We start from the raw sequence: 16,880 nt of genomic DNA on the forward strand, positions 1-16,880 counted from the left end.
TTAAACTCTGTTTAATGCGTTCCTATTGGGGAAAAACTCACCGCTATGCGGGGAATCCTCCATCTGGCCGCCAATTTCGCCTCCTGGTAAGTGAGGGTAGGGCGCGAAAATGCTGCGGGCAGCCATTTTCTGCACCCGGCAGCCATTTTGGAACCGCCGATCAGCTGTTACCAAAACATCGCAATGCGGAGATCGGTAAGCGAAACACTTACCGATCATCGCAATGCGATGTTTTGCCTATTAAAACATCACAATGCGATCGCATTAGCGATCGCAAAAAACGCGTCGCTATGCGGATTTGTCATTAAAAGGTGTGCTTGTTAAGCGAGGCACCACTGTATGTATAAATAAAAATAAGTAATTGCAAAAGTAATTGTTCTTTAAAAGGAAAGAATGGTAAGAAATGTAGAATGTAATAAACTGTTCCAGTTATGTATAAGTAAAAATAAGTAACTACAAATGCAATTGCATTGAAAATGAAAGAATGGTAAGTGATGTAGAAGGTAATAAGCTGTTCCAGTTATGTGTAAATAAAAGTAAGTAACTGCAAAAGTAATTGTACTTTTAAATGAAGAAGGGTAAGCAATGGAAAAGTGTATTAACAAAGAAATTGAAAGTATTGATTGAAAATGTTAATTGATAAAAGTACTGTAAATGAAAAATTGGTAAGCAATGGAAAAGTGTAATAACAAAGGAATTGAAAGTGTTGATTGCACAGGTTAATTGAGTGGAGTTAAAGATATGGAGTACGTATTAATTGCCGGGTAGGTGGGGCTCGTCAGCCATGGAAGGCAGCCCATCTAGGAGAAGGAAAACTCCGATTTCAAACCTCCACTGCCTTGTGGCTATATCCACTCATGGAAAAGGCTTCAGGAGTTAACCTCGAGGCAAAATCCGGAGCTGGAGTCCCGAAGGCAGCATGTGTTGTTCTGCCAACTCCTGTGATGTTGCTGGAACCAGTTGTATTGGCTCTTGCCTTTCCATTGGACCATTTCAGCAATGTGGAGAGGGGGGATCTGCTGCTTGGGTAACAGCCTATCATCCATATTACCTTACCCAGGCTTCATGCTCTGGAGAGGACACTCCTCGATTCAGAGCATGTTACCATAGTCTCTCGAGACTGAAGGATGCCTATACTATTTCCCTCTGCCCTCAAGGAAACACTCATTAGGCCCATAAGAAAGAAACCCAGTTTGGCGGCGGACGAAATTGGCAACTATAGGCCCATCGCCAATGTTTCTTTCTTAAGCAAGGTAGTCGAGAGGGTGGTGGCCGATCAGCTCCAGGCGTTCCTGGATGAAACAGATGCCCTGGATCCATTCCAGTCGGGCTTCAGGCCGCGCCATGGGACAGAAACGGCATTGGTCGCCCTGTGTGATGACTTATTGAGGGAGGCCGACAGGGGCAAAGTGTCTCTGTTGGTCCTCCTCGATATCTCAGCGGCCTTTGATACCATTGACCATGGTATCCTCCTGGGGAGGCTCGCCGAGTTGGGGATAGGTGGCCGGGCTTTTGCTTGGCTCCGTTCCTTCTTGGAGGACCGTCCCCAGAGAGTACAGCTTGGGGAGAATGTTTCGGCCCCGTGGTGCCTTAATTGTGGAGTCCCACAGGGGTCGATCATCTCCCCAATGCTGTTTAATATCTACATGAGGCCTCTGGGAGGGGTCATCAGGAGGTGTGGAGCACAGTGCCATCAATATGCGGATGACACACAGCTCTACATCTCCTTTTTTCCAACTGCAGGAGATGCCGTTCTGTCCCTTCGGCGTTGCCTGGAGGCTGTACAGGAATGGATGCAGGAGAACGGGCTGAGGCTGAACCCGGACAAGACGGAGGTACTGAGGGTGGGCTCCCCCACACCTGGGGACAAGGGAAACTCCCTCATTTTTGGGGGGGTGACCCTGCCCGCCAAGGATGGGGTCCGTAGCTTGGGTGTCCATCTTGACCCGGCGCTCACCATGGAGACCCAGGTGGCGTCCGTGGTCCGTTCCGCTTTTTTCCATCTCAGGCGGATAGCCCAGCTGCGGCCCTACCTTGATGTGGGGTCTCTCACCACTCTGGTGCATGCGCTTGTAGTCTCGAGATTAGACCACTGTAATGCGCTCTACGTGGGGCTACCTTTGAGATTGCTGCGGAAACTACAGGTGGTGCAGAATGCGGCGGCCAGACTACTCAGTGGGCTGAGAAGATACCAACATATCTCCCCCACTCTGGCCGCATTGCATTGGCTGCCCATCCGATTCCGCATTGATTTCAAAGTGTTAACGCTTACTTACAAAGCCCTAAACGGTTTAGGACCTCGATACTTGGCGGAACGCCTTCTCCCACCTAGATCTACCCGTGTCACTCGCGCGAGCCAGGAGATAAGTCTGAGGAGTCTAACGTCGAGAGAGGCCCGAAAGGAAAAGACCAAAAACCGGGCCTTCTCGGCGGTGGCTCCTCGCCTTTGGAACAACTTGCCCCCTGAGATTCGTGCGGCTCCCTCGCTGGGCATTTTTAAGAAACAACTAAAAACATTGATGTATAGGCGGGCCTTCCCAACAGAAAACCCTTGACGATCTTTCTTCTTATTCTGTTCTTTATTCTTTTTTATTATTTACGTTTCTACTGTAAAGTCTTAAAATTACATTGTTGTTTTTACTGTAAGCCGCCTAGAGTGGTCTAATATGATCAGATAGGCGGGATAGAAATAAAATAAATAAATAAATAAATAAATAAATAAATATTATAAGTTGATAGATGGAAATATTAAACCGCTTCTATGTTGTTCATGGAGCAAACCACTATAGGTTTACTCCATGGAACAAACTTGCTAAGGGGGGAGGTATGTAGCGGAACCCAAAAGATGACGTCATTCCTGCATGTCAATCAGAGGATAGAGAAGGAGGGGTGGAGCAAAAAGGACAGTTTGAGAGCTGGAAGAGACAGTTAGAGACAGTTGGAATGAGATAGGGATAGAGAGAAGTAGGGACAAGAAGATGTGGAGAGAGTGCTAGGGTTTAGGAATAGATAAGAAGGGGATAAGAAAGGAAATTGAAAGATTGAAACATATTGAACAAGCAGGAATGAATATATAAACATAATATGAGAAACACCAGTGAATGAATACATGAAACAGTTATATATTTAATTCTCCTTATGATTTTGTTCATTAATAAAATAATGTTTGATCAAACCCCTGATTCCTAAGTTCTATGAGCAGCTCCTATGTGTGTGGGACCTGAATTGGTATTAAGAGAATACCTGGTGGCAGCGAAAAGGGCGTATTTACCTTTGTGGAGCCCAAAGATATAAAGGGCACAAAGGGGGATCGCCACAGTACCCTCTTGCTCTCTTGAATTTTACCCTTCCCCTACCCATGTCTAATCCCCCAACCCCTATTCCCCTATCCCTAATCCTATCCCAATGGAAAACAAAAATATTTTTTTAAAAAAGAATTTCTCTTCCCTCCATTTTCCAACCACTTCTATTCTCTTCAGGTTTTCCACACACGCTTTGGAATTCTGCAAGAAATATAAATGCCTACCTTCACATCTTGGCGGTGTTGACCATTTCTTATTTTCACATCTTATGGTGTCCGAACCAGATGTTTCAAAACCTTCATGGCACTGATAGTGCAGCTCATGGCCTGGCAGGTATGATTCTGCCCTCTCTTCCACAATATCAGCATTGTCAACCAGAGGGGGATCTCTGCAGGTTACATCTGAGTAGGATATGATGCAAAGAAGTAAGGCCTTTTCTGAAACGCTGTTTTCACGCAGACTTCATAATAGTTGTTCATTCATTACGGACTTGATGGCCTTACAGGTCCTTCCAATTCCATTATTCTGTGGTGATTCACTACTCACTAGGACCAAAGCAGTGAATGCAGATCTCTGTCAACTTTCAGTTTCAGGTGCCACCTTGTCACCATGTAGAGCAGAGAACAGAATCATAGGAAGGTGATCTTACCCAACTTCTATGAATATTCAGAAGTTGAGAATATAGCCTGTACCTATATTATTGTTGCACGTGTGCAATAATATTGTGCAGCAGAGCAAATCATCATTCTACAAAGTAATTCTAATAATGGGGGAACCCAAACCAAAAAAATTTTTAACTTTGAAATTAGACTTTGGTGCAGCATCAACTTCGGCACAGGTGTAGCAGAAAAGTCTGCTCTTGCTTTGTGTCATATTTAGGAGAGTGTGCTACTGGGTTCTGAGTCATTTTTGAAAATTAATTTCTAATGGAAATGGGAGAAAAGCAAGCTGGTACAAACAGGTTTAAGATCTTAGGATGGGGTTTTATATGAAGTATAACTTTTTAATAACCAAGTCCCGTGGCATCATGACAGAAAGGCAATTTAAGAATAAAATATCTTGTACTATGCATTTTCCATGGGCTAAATCGGTGCAATGAAGAATCACCACTAATTGGAAATAGTAGAGATTCCCCTCTGTACCTCCCACTCAGCATGCCACATCTCCTCTTCCTTCCATGTGTGAGGAATAGGGAGGAGGAGCATTTTCAGTCACAAATGGCAGGATCCAGCTGACAATGGTTTAATCTTCTACCCAAGCTCCCTGTGCAGGAAAGATCAAGAACAGAGCTAGCCACTCTCACCTAAGGGGTAAAACTTTTTCTAGGTTTCACAGTCTTTACAAGAGTAGGCTTTTACACCCCTTGATACTTGTTAGAAGAAGAAATGTGTTTTCCCTGAGAATTCTCATGTTTAAGAAGTTAACAGGTGTAGCATTCAGCCCTGCCCTCACCTGTCCGTCACAGCTGAGCAGTCGAAAAGGAGCCAATGAGGGAATGGAAGGTGGTGTTAAAGGGGGATGTGCTGGGATATAAAGGGGTGTGTATGATGTATGAGGGAGAGTTCTGTGAGTCTAAGAGACAGTGTGCCAGAAAGTCAGTGAGAGTTAGGATCTCTGTGTTAGTGAGTTCAGTGAGTGAGAGAAATTGATTATCAACTTGTGATTTACTTATTATATTTTACTGATCAAATAAACAAGTTTAAGTTTTAAAGTAACACTGGTCTCACTGAGTAATTGGTATTGAAATTGAAATACTGGTGGCAGCAACTGAGAAGAAGAGTGAGCACTTCCTGGAGGCCTGAGGTAATAGAGGCTTCAGTGTGCCCGCTACATAAACTGGTGTCCAGCGTGTGGGATACAAATTTGATCCAGTAAAGCCTTGGAACAGAAAGGTGCCCAGAGCATAAAAAGATCTTTAGTCAGGGAATCTGAGTGGAAGAGTGGGTAACTTCCTAGGACTTCTTCAAGGGGGGAAGTCTAGTGGGAAGGCTCTGAAACTCAGATTGGGGTGGCTAAGATAGGGACAGGCTCTGTGGAAACCATTTCTGGAAAGAGTTACCCCAAGCAGAATCTGTGACTGGTTGGCTAGCTTGTCCTGAGCTCAAGTGATAGAGTTCTGAGGGGACAAAGCGAAGGCCAAGGGCAGATAAGCTGAGGGGGCTCAAGTCAGCTAAAACTGGGAAAGGTTGAAGCTGGTATTTAGGGTTGTTTGGAGCCTGAGGCAGGGAGAGAAACTCTGTCTTTGGTGAAAGGCCTGGCTGGAAGACAGATGCCTAGACACAGTAGCTTTCCAGTGGATGAGTGCTGGGGAAGCAACATTATAACACAGACTCTCACTGAAGAAAAAAAAAGTGTACTTTTTAAATTTGAGGCTTGAAAACTGAATAAAAAGTCTGAATAAAGAAACATGCCTTCCACGAGAGGAAAGAAAGCTGGAAAAGTGCCTATTTAGATGGCAGTTGGGTCAGATAAAGAAAATGGGGAATCTGAGGAAGAATTTACCTCAGATCAAGAATTAGAGACCTCAAGGGGGGAAGACTCTATTGAATTCAGAAAGTGGAAATTGGAGCAAGACCAGGAATTCAGGTTGAAACAAATGGAGCTAGAAAATAAGGCCAGATCTGAACAAAGAGAACTAGAATTAAGACAGAGGGAAATAGATAGGAAGGTAGAAATGGAATTGGAAAGGGAAAAATTGCCTTAGAAAAGGAGAGAATGGCATTTGAAATTAGGAGGCTAGAGCTGGCAGCTCAAGCTAATAACAACAACAACAACAATGGCAGATCTAATTTTGAGGAGAGACATTTGTCCAAGGCAGACCTTAAAAGATTACCAGTATTTAGAAAGGGGGATGACCCTGAATCATTTATGGTTATGTTTGAGCGAGCATGTGAGGATTTTGATGTGAGGGGATCTGAATGCATGATGGTGATGAGGTCTCAAATTAGTGGAGGCCTAGCGGATATTTATGCAGAGATGCCAGTTGAATTAATAAAAATATATGATGAGTTTTAAAAGTTAGTTTTTGCTTGATATGGCATCAATGCTGAGCATTTGAGACAGAAGTTCAGGGCTCTGACAAAGAAACCTGAAGAGTCTTATTCTCAGTTAGGGACAAATTTGACCAGATATCTAGACAAATGACTTTTACAGGAGGGAGTTGAGACAGTGCAAGATCTTAAAAACATCATTGGACTTGAGCAGTTTTATTCACTCCTACCTGGAGAACTGAGGTATCTAGTCAGGGACAAGAAACCCAGAAATTTGCAAGAGGCGGGGGAGGCCGCTGATTTTATTTCCCATATTAGAAAACCAAATTTTTCTGAGGGAAAAGTTGTGAGGAAAACTTGGGAGGACACAAATAAAAATCCAAGAGGGCAGTTTAAGAACCAACAGAAGGTTGGGGGCCATTTTGTAGGTAAGCCCTCAGATTCTAACCAGATCAGAAACCTGAATCTGGAGGGAAAAGGAGTTAAGAGCTCTGGTAATGAACAACTGAACTTTAGAACTTGCTTTTGTTGTGGGGAAAAGGGCCACATTTCAACCCAGTGTGGTAAAAACAGAGAAGTTGGGCCTCAAAAGGGAAATTTGCCTAAGCCTAAAGCTGTATACTGTTTACAGCAGGACCAAGTTACCACTCAGAGGGAGGAGTTAGGCGCCAAGGCAACCCAGGCTGAGCCCCCTACACAAGCTGAGAATCTAGAACCAGATCTTCCTGTGGCAGAAATTAGGCATTGTTACCTGATTAAAACGAACCAAGAGTTTTTTAAAGCGTCTGCTGATAGTATTTATATTAATAACAATAAATATATGGCTCTGAGGGACTCATGTTTTCAAGTAACCTTATGTCATCCTGATATTGTCCCTCAGGAATACATTTTGAAACGGGAAAGCATGACTGTTAAAGGGATTGGAGAAGCAGCTGTTATTTTGCCAGTCGCTGAAATACCCATCAAATATCAAGGGTGGGAAGGAAAATGGAGGGCTGGTGTATCTGTGCAATTGCCAGCAGCGGTTTTGATTGGGACTGACGTCTCTGAGCATGTGAAGAGAGCTTTAGTACTGACTCGTTCCCAAAAGGAAAATGAAGGGACAGCTGAGGAAGAAAATGAAAGTCCTATGGAGACAATGACAGACAATAGTGACCCAGCTGAGTTAATACAGCTTAGTAATCCCCAAAGCAATACATTTACTCAGGAACAAAAGGCAGATTCCATGCTGAAACACTGCTTTGAGAACATTTCTGAAGAACCATTAACCCCTGAAAGACCAGAAAGGTTCCTTATAGAGAAGGACCTATTATACAGAAAGTTCTTAGTGAATCCCAGGAAGGGAGGGGAAAATCTTCAGAAGCAGTTAGTGGTTCCTTTAAAATATCGTCAGAAAATAATGGAAAGGGGACACTCAGACATATTTTCTGCTTATTTGGGCATTACCAAAACTAAACAAAGAATATCACAGAATTTTTACTGGCCTGAGATGGGGAAGCAGATAAAAGATTTCTGTCAAAAGTGTGATGTGTATCAAAGGCAGGGGAATAGCAACGATAAGACTAAAGCAAAGCTATGCCCTTTACCAATTATTTCTACCCCATTCCAATGCATTGGTCTTGACATTATAGGACCATTGCCCAGAGTCACCCAAAGGGGGAACCAATTTATTTTAACCATTATTGATTACGCCATACGGTACCCTGAGGCCATTCCTCTGAGGAATATGGAGACTCATACTGTGGCTGATGCCTTGCTTAATTATATGAGCCGCATGGGGTTCGCATCTGAAATAGTTACTGACTTAGGATCATCTTTTACATCAAAGCTCAAGCAAATGATTGTTCCTCTCAAAGATCAAGTGGGGATAGAGGAGCAGAGGTATGCTGGTACCTTTGCAGCTAATGTTGACATGACAAATACCAACCAAGAATTGGCTCAAAACTTTTACTGCCTTGGAATGAAGGAGCAGTTAAGAGAATTTGGCCAGAGGTGTGAAGGAGGTCAGAGGCAAGGGGATTGCAGTGGCAAATCTGACACCAAGCTGTGTCATTTACCTGTCATTTGGAACCCAGACCATAGCATTGGGTTAGACATAGTGGAACTGTTGCCCAGAGTTACCCTGAGGGGAAACAAAGTTTGTCGGAATATTGTTGACTGGGTGATACATTATCCTGAAGCAGTTCCCCTGAGAAATATTGAGGCTCAGAACATTGTACATGCTCTGCTGAGGCAGATGGGTAGCAGGAGGTGTGCTTCTGAGCTTGCCAAGTTTTTAGGAACATATTTCCCTTCCAAGATGATGCAAGCAACCATCCAAGTGAACAAGGGAGACTACATCAACCTGTTAGAGGGAAAGACAGGCAGGATAATGGACCAGGGGAAAATAATCAAGCCCTTCTATGAGAAAAGAGACCTTGTCTTGCTAACATTGAAAGGGGCAGACCAGGAAAGAATCGAGTTACCTTGGGGGGAAGGGAGGTGTGAACTCCAATACACCTCAGAGGAGGACCGAATCAGTCCCTCAGTTTCCCCAGATAAACAAAAAGAAGCTAGAGCTGTGCTTCAGAGGGTCAGGCAGGTTTTCTCCAACAAGCCCAAAGTAGCCAAGGGTGTAGTGCACAGGTTTGACACCGGGGATGCACGCCCACATGCGGTTACACCTTATAGAGGTCGAACCTATCTAGCCAAACTTTGGGGCTGGAATGGAAGGTTTGTCCAAAATAAGAGAAAGGAAAACACCCTGCAAAAACATGCATGGCCATATTGGGAAGGCAGAGGGGTGACCTATTGAAAGATAAATAGGGTGAGACCCAGCCTAACCCAGCCAGGGTTGCTGAGAGAAAAAGGATTGAAAGTTCGGCTAGTTCTGGCTAGGCCTTGCTTAAAGGGGTTAACCAAGAGCATCACACTATCTGCTCCAGAGGGAGAGGTAAAACTCTGTAAAGCAGCCAGAATGACATGGCGGAAGGAGAGATGGAAGACCGCGCCGGTGGCAGACCACATCCAGGGGGGGCTCGAGTGCCAGAGAGGCATCGCTATCATGGAGAGGTCCGGATTCGAGTCGGGGGGTCACACCGAGCCAGGCGGATGACTGCAAGGTCCTTCATCCTAGGTCGTTCCTGAGAGCTGCAGGTTGGCGAAGGACTCCAGCTGTCTGCAAGTCGTGAGTATCGTGAAGGTGCAGAGGGAAGTGGACTTCACCACATCTCCAGCCGTGCTGGAGGGTAGGAAATTTCCTTTATGAGCACTACCACTCTTCCACGACTACGGTTTTGGACTTTCGGAGAGGACAGTAATGTGGGGTGGAGAGAGAACTCTTATGCCATACAGCTTGGACTGAGAAAGATTAAAGTGCAGATGAAAAAGACTCAAAATGGTGCTGCAGATGCCCTCTCAAGAAGACCCGAAGACTAAATAAACATAAAAAGACTCTAGTATAATGGTATATGCTATAAAATGTTTAATGGCATCTAGTTAAATGTGGTATTCTATATATTATATGGAAAAAGAAATTATATGTAAGTATTTTTAAATGTTATGGTATGTTATTAAGTATGCACCTGGTTAGACAATTGAAGTGTTAAGGTATGTAATGGAACTGGCAACTGGATTGTAAAGTTAATGTATAACATGCAGGTGAGATGTTGAATTATTGTTTATGTAAATGTTGTGGTAAGTTTGAATGTAATGTTGGGATGATGTATTATTGTATAGCTCCTCGTTGTTTATGAGGTTAAAGCACCATAGCTTTTCCCCCATGAAACAACTTGTTAAGGGGGGAGGTATGTAGCGTTCAGCCCTGCCCTCACCTGTCCATCACAGCTGAGCAGTCGAAAGGGAGCCAATGAGGGAACAGAAGGTGGTGCTAAAGGGGGAGTGGCTGGGATATAAAGGGGTGTGTATGATGTATGAGGGAGAGTTCTGTGAGTCTAAGAGACAGTGTGCCAGAAAGTCAGTGAGAGTTAGGATCTCTGTGTTAGTGAGTTCAGTGAGTGAGAGAAATTGATTATCAACTTGTGATTTACTTATTATATTTTACTGATCAAATAAACAAGTTTAAGTTTTAAAGTAACACTGGTCTCACTGAGTAATTGGTATTGAAATTGAAATACTGGTGGCAGCAACTGAGAAGAAGAGTGAGCACTTCCTGGAGGCCTGAGATAATAGAGGCTTCAGTGTGCCCGCTACAACAGGGTATAACATTTTTTTTAAAAATAATAATAATGTTTTAACCATTTTCCTTTGAAAATTCATGTATTGTTTTGTGTGGACTTCATTTTTTCTGAAATGTCTCTCCAACATGTGAATTCTCAGGGAAAACTGCATTTCTTCTGCCAACAAGTACCATGGGGTGTGAAAGCCTATTTTTGTCAAGACTGTGGAACAACAATATTTGGGAGGCTACAATTTTTTAGTTTGTTCTAGAGAAAGAGCAACATATTAAGTCTTTCTCCCTGGTTTCTCTGAGCTAGTGATAAAAATAACAGATACAAGAAAGAGAAGGTGCTTTTAGGGAGTTTTCCCCCCCTCAAGCCCTGTAATATTCACTCTGAGTGTGCTTGCGTGCATGCATGTGCACATGTATATGTACATGCACATGTATGCATTAGGGGTGATGGAGAATATTGGCTGAATTCTCTATTCAGGCATTATCTCAGAGAGAATTTAAGAAAAATATTTACTCTTCTTTTTACCCTGAGATTCTATGTGAAATCATATATCAATACTAAAAATCAGTATCGTATCAGTACTAAAAAGTTTCAGGATAATTTTTCTTTCAAATTGCATGAGATTTTTTAAAAAAATTCCTCCACTGAATATTACCCTTCCTGTACAGTAATTACCTGGTTCTCACAGAACGGCCACCTTTCCTGAGCAGAATTCACCCGAAAGGGCATAAAGCTGGATAGAACTTGGTTGTTTCTGGTGCAAAACAATAGATGAAACTATTGGGGCAGGGGTTCATTTCCATGTGAAACTTAAATGTCTCACTGATGGTGGAAGGAGATCTTGGTTGGGACCCTTAGCTGGGCAAGACTTGGAAAATCACCAACAAGAAGAAATGTTGTTATACTTCATCACATCCCTAGCACAAATGATCTCTGCACAAAATTAGTGCCCATCCTCTCTCTCTCTCTCTCTCTCTCTCTCTCTCTCTCTCTCTCTCTCTCTCTCTCTCTCTCTCTCTCTCTCACACACACACACACACACACACACACACACACACACACACACACACACAGTGGCTGGCTGATTGTTGAAAAATGATGTGAAGAAATCTTTCAGTGTTTCTAATCATTAAACACACATACAAAAATTACATTAAACACACATACAAAAATTACAGCAGCCATCATCACTAAGTACCACTTATGTGAAACCTTTCTTTGTATTCTTTGGCTTTACTTGTGCACCCTTCCTCTCCTCCAAATATTTTCTTCTTTTTCTTGTTGAGGACAGCACAAAATGCTTCACCCTCTCATGGAGCAAGCACAACAATTTTATGATTTCTTGTCATTCCATACAAGGGTGGGACAAGGGACAATTTACATCCTAGTATGCACACATCCATAGCTGCATACGCTGTGCAACACACATATCATGGTAGTGAATGACTTCCTGTGTGAAGATGGTGTGTAAAGTAGTGAGGAGCACTATGGGATCCTGTTCTGCCACCACTTTTGGCAAGTCACCAAATGTTTACATTAGTCTGTGCATTAGTAATATATGTAAGCTATACCAAGTCAGGGGACATAGGATCAGACTGCGTATCAACATATAGGAGAACATCAGTCAAGCTTACCCGCCGAAATGACACAGCTTGGAGGTGGCGACCAGCCATCTTTTGTGCATGTGGCTGTTGCACTCTCATCTAGAGGATTATATCCCTCATCACAAGAAAAGAAGATTGTGTCACCCTCTATGAAGGGCGATGTCCAACGACCATAAATGAATCTTCCATTTCTAATAGGTTCAGTATGTTCACATTTTTCTTTAAAGGTGAAAAAAATGGGGAAAAAAAGTCAGTTATGGAAACACAGTCTTTTTTTCTCATAATAAATGTTTCATGTTTTAATACATACAAAAAATTGCATCTCCCACAAATATGCAGACACTTTTCGTTTTACTAAGGTTACAATTAGAGATGGGGACTACTCATCATTTTTGCAAGTCGTTCTGCTGACCCTGACCCTGACCCACTGCCCCCTGTGCTGCCACCGCCCCCACCCCCTACCAATGCCCCACCGTAATTGCCGCCGCCGCCATCACCACCACTGCCACCATCTCCAGCTGGCCTCCGCAGCCATGGCCTGTAGAAAGGGACACTGGCTACCCTTTGCAAAAATGGTGGCTGTGGCTTCATTTAGGGTGGGGAAGCTGCAGCTGCCATCTTTGCAAAGGGCAGCCTGGAATCCCTTAAGGCAAGATAAGGTATGGAGAGGAAGGAGGCAGGGGATAGGCTGTGGGGGTAGGTGGCTGCCTACTGGCCCGCCAATCAGTTGAAAGGTAGCCAATAGGCAGAATGGGAAAGCCATAGGGGGATGAATAAAAATGGGGCAATATTAATCCCTTCATATTTGTTGGGGTTTCTGGAACGCACAAATACGAAGGGATGAATATTTAATGAATCAGCTATTTCTGACAAATATTGCGATCCATTTTTTTATTCGTCCCCATGTCTAGTTATAATTCAAAGTGCTTGGTTAATTTCCACATGGATTTTCCTATAATGTTTCTTGTTCACACTGCTGGCAACTAAAAGGACTAAGAAAACAAAGACAAAAATGATAGGGGAGAGGGAAAATGTTGTGGCACTTTAAAGATTGTCAGATCTATTTCAGTGTGATATTTCATGGATCAAAATCCACTTCTTCAGATCTGGTTCATACTGTCTCCTGATCCTGAGGCATTTGGGGGAAATGGAGCAAACGGACAGCTGGAAAATCAGCCACTGCATTTCTCCATCAGTTGCCCTGACTAGGAAAAGAAAGGAAAGACTAAGGAGGTGCATGAAGAAGAAGACATATGGGAAGATGCCAGATTATAGATTCTGAGAACGCACTTTGAAACATGACAGCAATGTGTCTTAACACAGAGTGGATTCGCCAGATCACTCACAGCATTTTGACAGGAAAATGTTACTGAATCAAGATGTACGCAAAGATTGCATTTGTAACTATATCTGCATAAATTACAACCAATTAGCAAGTCCCAAAGAACTAGCAAGTCACTGGATGTTAAAATAGGTGTATTACAAGGAAGAAATAAATAAAGATAAACGATATTGCTGGAAAGAGTTCCACAATCCAGGCTGCAATTGCAAGAGCTGGGCAAGCTACAGAGGACTGGATTCAAAGTCCAGGAGGCAGCAAGTGTTGGGACTAAGATCAACTGGGTTGTAGAGGTTACTATAAAGAGAAAGGAAAAGAATCACAAACTAAAGAAAAAAAGGATGATGAATAGTGTCAGTGTGAATAGACACTGATCCTCAAAGTGGGATTTAGGAGTGACACCCTGACCCAAATCCTATTTCTTTCTGTATTTAGGATTAGGATTTTGATCATTATCTTGACTTGAAGCTTGGAGTGCTGTAATTTGGGCGGGGGGGGGGATTTTGGCCAAAGAAACCAAGAGATGACAAGATACCCAAGTTCACAGGACAGAATTATAAAGTTAGGAGGAAAATACGAGCCAGGCTCTTCATACTTGATGTGGCCTCTGGATATTGTATACTCTAGAACAGACTTCTACAGCTAGGAACATTTGCCAAATACCAGATTATGTTTGAGTGTGTCCACAAAACATGTGAATATGTTCCGCTGGTGCTACCTTTCTCTTTCAACAATTTTGGTGTTATTGTTGTTAACATGGCATAAATATATAAAGGAATAGGAAGTGCCAAATTTATCCTCGAGATAGAGAATTGTTCTGTCTGTTTTTAATGAAGGAGAGGTTGGGGGACAACTCTTGAAAAACTTTCTCTGAACCTTGAAGACAGTAATAGCACATATTCTTGAGGAGGTGTTATGGTGCTGCTGCTGCAAGATTGATCCTGCCCCCATCAATTTTATTTAGAATTTAGACAGTTTTGAGAACTATCCCTTCCTATTCCTGAGAATAAACATACAGTAACTAATGAAATTAGTGAGAATAATTTTATTTTATATGTAATGATTTAAAATATTTTTACCCCGCCTTTCTCCTTGAAAAGTACCCAAGGTGGCTTACGACAATGAAAGGCAATATTTAATGTCAAAAACAATGAGTATATAATGGTGGTTAACATCATTAAAAGGTGAGATTTAAAAACAATGAACAAAGAATAAGGAGGCATCTTACACCAGTTAACAGACAATATTAAGGCAATGTCTTATTATGACTCCTCAAAACAAGTGGCTGCCTCATTCTGCTTAATGGTAGGGTTGGCCTGGTCCCTATAATGCAGAATCCTAGAAGACACACCAAACAGTATTATTGGGTGGTGAAGATGTTTTATAAGCTTTGTTGTGCATCAATTGAGGGCTTTTAAAATTGTTGCATTTCAGGCTTTGTCCTGAGAGGCCCTTGCACTTGTTTCTCACTGCTGCTGCTATCATAGTGCTATTTTTAATAGATATTGTTTCATTTCTTTCTAATTGGGGAAGTGCTAGTTCAGTATTAAAGATAGAAAAAGTAAAACAAACACACACACACACACACACACACGTACACACACACACACACACACACACACACACACACACACGGGAGGAAGCAAGGGAACCAGGCTGGTGAGAGGGAAGGCACACCAGTTAGTGGCAAAGAGAAATTGATCCAAGAAATTGTCAAGTCTGGCAAATGAATTTGAACTGTACTCACTAGTGGAAACCCACAAGTATTCACTTATTACTTACTGTGACCTTGAATTACAACTTCCTTTTGTGAAAGATGAGGAAGGATCTTCAACTCCAGTACAGTTTATGCAAAGAAAATGATGCACATCTCTCTTCCCCCCCATAGACATTTTATCTTTTCATGATCTCATTTCTTCCCATATTTGGTTTCAGGGATAAACAAACTCTTTTTAACAGGGAATGGGCACCAATTTTGGATTTTGAGAGAAACTGTTAGTAAAATTAATCCACTCCCATCTGTTTTAAGTGAAATCTTTGAAATCTTTCTTTTTTACTACCACAGTTGGGGTGTGTGAAATGACTTGATCAATGACCATATACAATATTCTATTACAAAGCTTTTTTTTGCCATTTCCCCAAAGGGCTATATTAGAGGCATATTTTCTTTACACACAGTGATTCCTATTCCTACTTAGGGAGGAAAATACAAGGAAAACATTTACTTACTGAAGCAATTTGGTTCTGGATCCCAGCCAGATCTAGTGCATACAATTGTTTGCCATTGTGCCTTATTTGGTGGCAGAAAACCAGAATCACACCTATAATAATGTTTGTCACCCAGTCTTTTTGGAAATGATGTTGCTGGTTCGTTGCCATACACATGTCCGTTTGGTATGTCCAAATAGCCACAGTTTCTTACTTTGAAAAAGAAAAAAAGAATAAATGAGGGTATTTCACGAAAGAGTGTGTGTATACATATCCACGCACGCACGCATGTGCGCGTGCACACACACACATATACACAGAGCTCTCATGCATGCTACACTGTCCAAGGAACACACAAACATGCAAGCATTCCTTTCCAACATCCTTTCCCTTCTAAACCTAGAAGCAGGGATTGCTTTTAATGGCAGGTGTCATTATTAAATAACAAAGAATGCCTGGGGTTTGCATGTGGCTGGCAGGCTGTACATTGCGCACCCTCACCTACAAAACTAGAAGTATGTGATTTGAACAGTTTGAATCTTGAAGAATCCCCAAGCACACCATGAGCTGGTCAGAATTCCTCCCTTGAGTAATCGGAACCTCACTGGGTGGGAAAAGCCCTCAGAGTCTGAGTATGAACTGCTGCTGGGATTCTCACAAGTGCTTGCACCTGCTGGCTGGTGCATACCCAAAAAAGAATAAAAATAAAAATCCCAACATGGACGTGCTAATGAGCTACTGAATGTTCTTCCATATGCCTTTTTCATGCGGTTTAAGCAACAGGACTTCAGTGAAAGTACATTATTTAGACAGAATTTATTTTTCTTCTCCCTGATGATTTCTAACTATTTAGGACAAAGGTAAGCTTCACTTTGTAAACAATGAATTCCTCACATTCGCCCACCCCCTGTTCTGCTAAAGATGGAACACAAGGTGTAGACATCCAACTTGGACTTGAATGCCGTATATACTGGATCTATGCTGCAGAATGCAAGGGCATGTTCAGTCTCCAATCTATAGACTATTTTAGACAGAAATCTTTTTAATACCCTGTTCCTGGCATTTCGAGTGAGCAGAGCCTTGTTTTCACTCTTTCGTGTTAACAGAAAATACTGTATCACATTCCTCCTGCCACCTGCCATTCTCCAGTTTTCCCATAGTCTCCCTGCCCTTCACATCTCCAGACAGGCATGAAAAGTCCCACAAATCCCCACATAATGGTTCACAACAGGCTTAATCCTTCCCATGTGCTCGAGATGTGCATG

At 42.5% G+C, this 16,880-nt stretch overlaps 1 protein-coding gene across 1 annotated transcript in view; it reads right to left on the reverse strand.

Moving 5' to 3' along the window:
* The window catches only part of LOC110091705 (complement factor H-related protein 1), a 58,678-nt gene that overhangs the window by 29,964 nt on the left and 11,834 nt on the right, over positions 1 to 16,880 (reverse strand). The window contains exons 2-4 of the mRNA XM_072998091.2: positions 15,637 to 15,828; positions 12,099 to 12,287; positions 3,527 to 3,703 (exon numbers count right to left, since the gene is read on the reverse strand). Coding sequence (XP_072854192.2) covers positions 3,527 to 3,703; positions 12,099 to 12,287; positions 15,637 to 15,828 — 558 coding nt within the window. The remainder of the gene's footprint in view (positions 1 to 3,526; positions 3,704 to 12,098; positions 12,288 to 15,636; positions 15,829 to 16,880) is intronic.

Source organism: Pogona vitticeps, chromosome 4 (assembly GCF_051106095.1).
Source record: "Pogona vitticeps strain Pit_001003342236 chromosome 4, PviZW2.1, whole genome shotgun sequence".
NCBI lineage: Eukaryota > Metazoa > Chordata > Lepidosauria > Squamata > Agamidae > Pogona > Pogona vitticeps.